This window comes from Helianthus annuus, chromosome 9, assembly GCF_002127325.2.
Source record: "Helianthus annuus cultivar XRQ/B chromosome 9, HanXRQr2.0-SUNRISE, whole genome shotgun sequence".
NCBI classification, from domain to species: Eukaryota; Viridiplantae; Streptophyta; class Magnoliopsida; order Asterales; family Asteraceae; genus Helianthus; species Helianthus annuus.
Window position 1 is genome coordinate 165,417,759 of NC_035441.2, and position 7,529 is coordinate 165,425,287.

The following is a 7,529-nucleotide window of genomic DNA, read 5'->3' on the forward strand; positions in this document are numbered from 1 at the left end:
TGGTGGGGTTCAGGGTTTTATAATAGGGCACAGTAATTGGTAGGTATAATGACATTAATGCCCTCATGTGCTTCTCACGTGACCTGATTTAACTGGGAAAACAAACTAGGTTTAGGGTAAAGGACATAACCTGAATGGTTTTTAAAACATTAAGTATGTTTTTTGAGCTTATTAAAGATAAAGGACATACTTTGTAATAAATGGCATACATAAAGGACGAACTTTGTAATTTACTCTTATAAAAAAAATAAAACTAAACTAAACCCTTGAGCGTTTTAATATATAAAAAAAAAGTTATTTTACAATAACTTTAGTATGCTATGTAGTGCCATATATGCAAGTATATCTTCATATAAAACTCATTTGACCCTCTTTCCAAATCCATATCACAATCCTCCTCCTCCTCCTCCTACTCCTCCTCTCTAAATCAACGCCACCGTGCACCACCGTCGTCACACATGGAAACCGACGGCGGATACTCACCGACTTCCAGCGGCGAAAAGCGAAAGAAGAGAGACGCAGACAAACCCTACAGAGGGATAAGGATGAGGAAGTGGGGCAAGTGGGTGGCTGAGATTCGTGAACCCAACAAACGCTCTCGTATCTGGCTCGGCTCCTACTCCTCCCCCATCGCTGCAGCCCGAGCCTACGACACCGCCGTGTTCTACCTCCGTGGCCCCTCCGCCCACCTCAACTTCCCTGACTCCATTGCAGACGATGGATACCTTCTTGACCTGTCTTCTGATTCCATCAGGAAGAAAGCTACTGAAGTTGGAGCTAAAGTTGATGCTCTTCAAACCCGAAACGGTGGTTCGAACCACCACTCGCAGTCGTCGGAGTCTTTGGACCTTAACCAGTTTCCAAGCCCAGAATCTTCAGATGAAAATTAATTAAGGGTTTTTATCAATTGTTGATTTTGATTTTTAAAGAAAAACATATAGTTTTATAGGTTATAGATAGATAGAGGAAGGTAGAGATGCAGAATCCGAAGGGATTAATATTAAGGATTATACATGTTGTTGTTCATCATCGTCATCCAAAAGTTTATAAATATTTATGTTGCTATTTTTTTTTTTTTTTTTTTTTGGTTATATGGTTGATTGATTAATCAACTAGGAAAAGAAAATTAATGAAGAATTAAGATTATGGTTGTCGCTTCTTCATGGCTTATCGTTTTGTTTTTGTTCCACTAGTTATTTCAAGGTTTTGTTAATTATCCTGGTGGATCACTAATAAGGTGACAGATCGACACACTCATGTTTATTGTTTATATATTGCTTTCTTACATATTAATTGTTTGGATAATTAGTTTTCTTTTTTTGAGTTGGGGATATGTATTGACACCTGAAAGATGCCTAATTTTTTATTATTGTTATTATTAATAATATTGTTATTATTCTTAATTTTTTAATGAAACTTATCAAGAAATGTCGGACCATGAATTAAGAAGGTATAAATAGTGATTAGAAAGTCGAGATCCGTGATATTTGGTAAGTTATAACCCTTACAATTGAAGTTGTGACAGGTGGATATTATTATTGTTTCTTGTAGAATAACGTTGGAGTAATATTTTACCTTTTATGTCTAAAATTTGTTCAAAGTTAAATCATATCATCATCATCCATAATATTTGTTCCGACCCAAATACATATAGGGGAAGAATATCATGTAAATTCTTGTAATAATGATGATGTTGAATGCCAAAAACACCCTTTACTCATGTTTTTTTTAACGGCAAACCACTTTATATCTATATATAAAGAGCCAGCAAGCTGCTGGGAAGCTACAACAGAAAATGAGAAAAAGACAACAAGAAAACCAAACTACAGAAGACTAGAAACATCGAAAACGAGCCAATTCTCCCTTTGCTCATGTTCTTATGTGATGTGCCCATCATTTGGTTGCACAATATCCTTTATTTATTTTCGTATGTGTAATAATCACACTATATTTTTCTGAACGGAATATTGATCACACTAGTAAGTGAATTAATACAAAAAAGATGTCATTTATCATGTATATAGACATATATTTTAAAGGCATGCTTATTTTAAGCTTTTATGACATTCCGCTTCATTTTGTTTTTGGCAATTTTGTAATCTTTTACAATCGAATATTGTTTTATACTGTAATTGTCTTATAATATTTTTTATTTTTATTTTATCACAAATTTAACCATTAAATTTACCACAAGAAAAGGTGCATTCATGTAATAAATATGTAGGATGATTAGGCAAATGCCCTTTTCAACTTCATAAGAAACTTATAATTAACAAAAATGAAATGTAGAATTGTAAAAAGCTAAACTAGGATGTTTTAAATAATACAACCAAAAACTGTTGTCATCAGGCATAAATTACTTTCAATTTGGATTCCACTAACAAATTAATTATATATTTTCATCCAATCATTGGTGACATATATTCTTGTTTTACAACATAATATATCTATTTTCAATTAGCTATCTGCAAACTAGCGATAAAAGTATATTTTATTGTTAACTACGTTTTAAAATGAAAAGAAAAATATATAATTCCTAAACATCTAATTCGAATAAGTTAAAAGAGATGTTGAAATCGTGAGTTTAGTCATAAATAACAAAACTGATAAAATGTTTTATGTATGTTCACACTTGTTGATGTTTAAAAGGCAATTATTCCTCTTCATATCGGTTTATACAATTGAGAAAAAAAAACTAGTCATAAAAGTTCTAATACACGTTTCTAATAAGAACACTAAAAACTTTATTGAGAGATCGACATCTAGGAATATCAAATATTTATAAAATACTGAAAAAATGAAATAACCTCTAATAGAAAAATTATGAATAAAAAGTTAAACGTTTTATGAAGCCCAAAAAAGCATTAACCCATTCTAAAAAGATGAATGCTTAGTGTGGTCCAAATTAAATCCAAACTTTTGACTTATAACTGAATATTTAAACCAATAATTCATAAAATTTTTTGAAAAGACATGCAATTCAAAAAAGAAAAAAAAAGCCTTATATCTTATAATACGTTAACAAATATGTACAATATCCATTGCATTATTTTACGAATACAATACATTATTTGAATAACAAATAATAAAAGTATTGGTCTTACATAAGAATGCTATATTTTTTTTTTACAGAAAATATAAGAAAAAACGGTCACATTTTTTATGTTCAAGTTCAAAAGGTCATTCTATATTTTTTTTATATAAAAATGCTTGATAAACTTTTTACTCGTTGGAAAATAAACCTTTTAACAACACCACATGACTATTTCGAAAAAAAAAAGGACTTTTATAACTACTTGGAAATAAGTGAGGGTTTTTTTTTTTTTTTTACATTTTTCTTTGTTTAAATAACTTTTTAATCAAATCTTTTACTAGCTACTTCAAAAGTATTTTAATAGAAAGATACAAAAAAAATTATTTGAAAATAATAAACTTAATTTGTCTATACATATGTGTATGAAAAAAAAGGAACAATCACATTTTTTCGGTGTGTATTGATGATTGCTATTATAGGTATTAGTCACATTTACTTATAATACTCGTAATGATACGAATGGCTAGCTCATGATCGTGTGTTATAGTAGAGCTAGTTACAATCGTCAATGCCGGCTGAAGGGTAAGTGAAACAAGGCACTAGTTTAGGGTCTTTATTTCTTAGGGTCTCTCATCTTAAATTTTTATTAATATATATATATATATATATATATATATATATATATATAGGGGAAGGATCCACTAAAAAGTGGATTTTGCCTAAGTAGCCTAAGAAGGATTGTGATGATGACATGTGGCACTCCTAAAAAGTAGGAATCAAGGGCATTTTGGTCCTTATAAATAGGAGTGAAAATGACATGTGGCACCCCTTTTGTTTTTTAAAAATACACAAAAAATCTAGTACAAAAAAATATAGCACAAAAAATCTAGTACAAAAAATATAGTAAAAAAATGTAGTACAAAAAATATAGTACAAAAAATGTAGTATAAAAAATATAGCACAAAAAAATCTAGTACAAAAAATATAGCACAAAAAAATTTAGCAAAAAAATGTAGTACAAAAAAATCCAGTACAAAAAATTAAGAAAAAAAAATTTAAGATAAAAAAATCCAGCACAAAAAATTTAGTACAAAAATCCAGCACAAAAAAAATGTTATACAACATAGAAATACAACACATTTTAGTGGGTTTTTTTAGTTTTCATATTTTATATAGCAATATAGTACTCAAATTAAAGATAAAAAGACGCTCGATTTTATGGTGAAATTTTTATGAAAAATAAGGTCGTATAAAAAAGTTATGAACGTTTAAAAAATGAGGGTGAAATATGCATGTGCCTTGCATGTGGAGAGAGAAAGTACATAAATAGAATTTCCCAAGATACCTTTGCACTCCTCCTTTCTCTTACACTTTCATCTTAGCCATTGATTTGAAAAATGAATGGTTAAGATTCCTTCTCATCCTACTTAGGCAAAATAAACTTTTTATTTGATCTTACCCCTATATATATATAGGGTTAAGTTCATTTCAAAACTCTAAATAACTACAGAACTTTCTGAACTCCTAATAAACTATCATTTTATATATAAGTTTTTGTATTTATGATCTTTTTATCATCTATTATATGTATTTCTTTGATTACCATACATGTTAAAAGTAGTTTACATATGTTTAATTGTCAAAATTATATATATGTGTCGTAACTAATTACATATATGTAAAAGAACTAGTTTACATATGTGTAATTATAAAATTATAAATAAAAAAATGATAAAATTACTCTTAACATGTATGTAATCGTAAAAATACACATAATAAATGATAAAATTATCCTAAACATAAAAATATATAAATAAAAAAATTGTTTATTAGGAGTTCTGCGAGTTCTGTAAATATTTATGGTTCTGAAATGATCCTGACCCTATATATATTTGATATTTTTGGCCTTGTATTGTTTGTGTTGGGTAAATGAAAAGGGAATCAAACAGAAAGCTAGTTGAGTTTAATTTTAGCCCAGAAGTCAAAGTTAGGTTATGTGTTTGAGTTTCGAGAAAATAAATAAAGCAACCTTCGAACAATGAAACAAAACTTCAAATGGAGATATCATTTACTTTGTTCTCAATTTTGTTAATCACCCTTTTGGTAATTTTGATCATTCATCACTTCTATGTAATAGCTTTGAATCGTTTATGTAATAGCTTTTCTGAATCGTTAGTCTATTTATTTTGAGTGATAATTTATGTCCCTAATTTGCTAATAGTTTATACCATAATGGTTAAACACTTGATTTGTTGATATGAAACGCTAGTTTATACCTTAATAGTTAAGCACTTGATACGAAAAAAGGGCCTAAAAATTTATTTCACTTTAGGCTCTCAAAAACGTTAAGCCGGCCCTCACAATCGTCACAAGACATGCGATTCAACCCCTAATTGTTTATAGTGGAGCCGTTTGAAGGGAGGGACAATCTCACGGATGAAGGTGTTTTTTTTTTTTGAAAATAAAAATGTTGATAAATGTTCTATATTTTTATGAACATATAAACTTATATGTATTTTTATAATATAACTTTATATGTTTATAAAAATAAATTTTGGTTTTGTTAAAAATTTATATATAAACTTGTATGTATTTATGAGTTGGTGTGTATTTATTTAAATTAGTTTATTACAATGACTAATTGTTTTGAAAAATAAGCGCGACATGTGATGATGACATAAAAATACAAGTATTAATGAGGATTGAAGTGTCTTATCGCAAAGTTCTTAAATGAAAGATTGAAAGACAACCCTTTTCTTTGCATGACCTTATCTCTCTCTAGTTATATTTTAGTGATAGGTTCTACAGGAGTAATGAGGGTATACGGGGCGCAATCGGGGAGGGGCTCGGTGAACCATTTCCCCGATCGGGAACACCGCCGCCATCCCCGCGGGGTCCCGAATCGGGGGTGAAGATGGGTGTGGGGTTACCGCTTGGAAATGGCACGATGAACGAGATTAGACCGTTGCCAACGGTCGTTTTTTATAAAAAAAAAAAAATCAATTTTTTTTAAAACAATATATATACTAACCAAACCTAATTCATTTTTTACCACATTCACAACAAACCCACACCAAAACTCTAAAACTTTTATATCTTTTAAACACAAAATGGATTCCAAGTTCCCGTTTCTTTCTACCATACCCGACTTTCCCGACGATGGCGATGCGTCGTCAAGCGATAGTAGCTTAGTTTTCTTCCAAAATCTCATCCAGCAAGCGGAGCTACTAGACACGGCATCGTCTAGTAAAAAAAAATATGTCCGTCGGGATCGTGTGGGGGGCCACGAGACACTCATGGCCGATTATTTCGATGAAAATCCAAAATTTAGTGAAGATACTTTTCGTCACAGGTTTCGTATGTCCAAGTCGTTGTTCCTAAAAATTGTTAGTGACGTGGAAGCGTATGACGAGTGGTTTCAAGAAGGCTTAGACGGTAGAATGAAGAAAAGCTTTACACCATTGCAAAAGGTTACTTCGGCAATTAAACAACTTGCAACCGGTAACCCACCAGACGAGGGGGACGAGTATTTAAATATGTCTGAAAGGACCTCTCGTGAGTGCCTTGAATATTTCTGCGAGACGGTATGTAAAAGGTATGGCGGTGAATGTATTTTTTTTTCTAGTTCGAATGTATTTTTTTTATTTCTAGTTCGAATGTTTTTATTTTTAATTTAATGAAATGTCTTTTATTTAATTTTTATTTTTAAAAGGTATGGCGGTGAATTCCTACGTAGACCAACGAGCCACGACATCGCGCTATTGTATCAGGCTCATGAGGATAGGCATCACCTACCTGGCATGTTAGGGAGTCTGGATTGTACACACTTTGTCTGGAGAATGTGCCCCACAGAATTGCGTGGACAATACATGAGAGGCGATCATCAATACCCGACGGTTATGTTAGAAGCGGTAGCGTCTCAAGATTTGTGGATTTGGCATGCTTTTTGTGGGCCAGCGGGTTCACAAAACGATATCAACGTGCTGCAACAATCTCCATTATTTCTTGCTCAACGAAATGGAACGGCGCCAAATTGTCCATTTCAAGTGAACAACCATTTATACAAACGCGGGTATTATCTTACTGATGGGATCTACCCTACCTGGTCCGTGTTTGTGAAGTCTTTTCCATATCCACACGACCCGAACGAAAAAAAATTCAAGAGGCAACACGGGGCCGCAAGAAAAGATGTGGAACGGGCGTTTGGTGTGTTAAAGTCGAAGTGGGGAATACTAAATCGTCCAATGCGTTCGAAAACGGTGAAAAAAATAAGGTCCATCGTGTATACGTGCCTTATTTTACACAACATGATTATAAAAGACGACGGAAGGGCGATAGCACCGGTTCATATTCAAGATCCTCCAGTCGAACCCGTCTTCGATGATACAGCCTATACGGAGCTCATTGACGAAGACACGCATTGGAGGCTAAAACACGATCTCGTTGAGCATCTTGGAAGTTTAGATTTGCCTCACCTTGAAGTTGATTCGGACGA

General features: G+C 32.1%; 1 protein-coding gene across 1 annotated transcript; it reads left to right on the forward strand.

Moving 5' to 3' along the window:
- Positions 1 to 316: 316 nt before the first annotated feature.
- On the forward strand, positions 317 to 1,069 carry LOC110879395 (ethylene-responsive transcription factor ERF008). Its single transcript, XM_022127846.2, has one exon. The coding sequence runs from the start codon at positions 459 to 461 to the stop codon at positions 888 to 890; it is 432 nt and encodes a 143-aa protein (XP_021983538.1). The 5' UTR covers positions 317 to 458; the 3' UTR covers positions 891 to 1,069.
- The last annotated feature ends 6,460 nt before the right edge of the window (positions 1,070 to 7,529 follow it).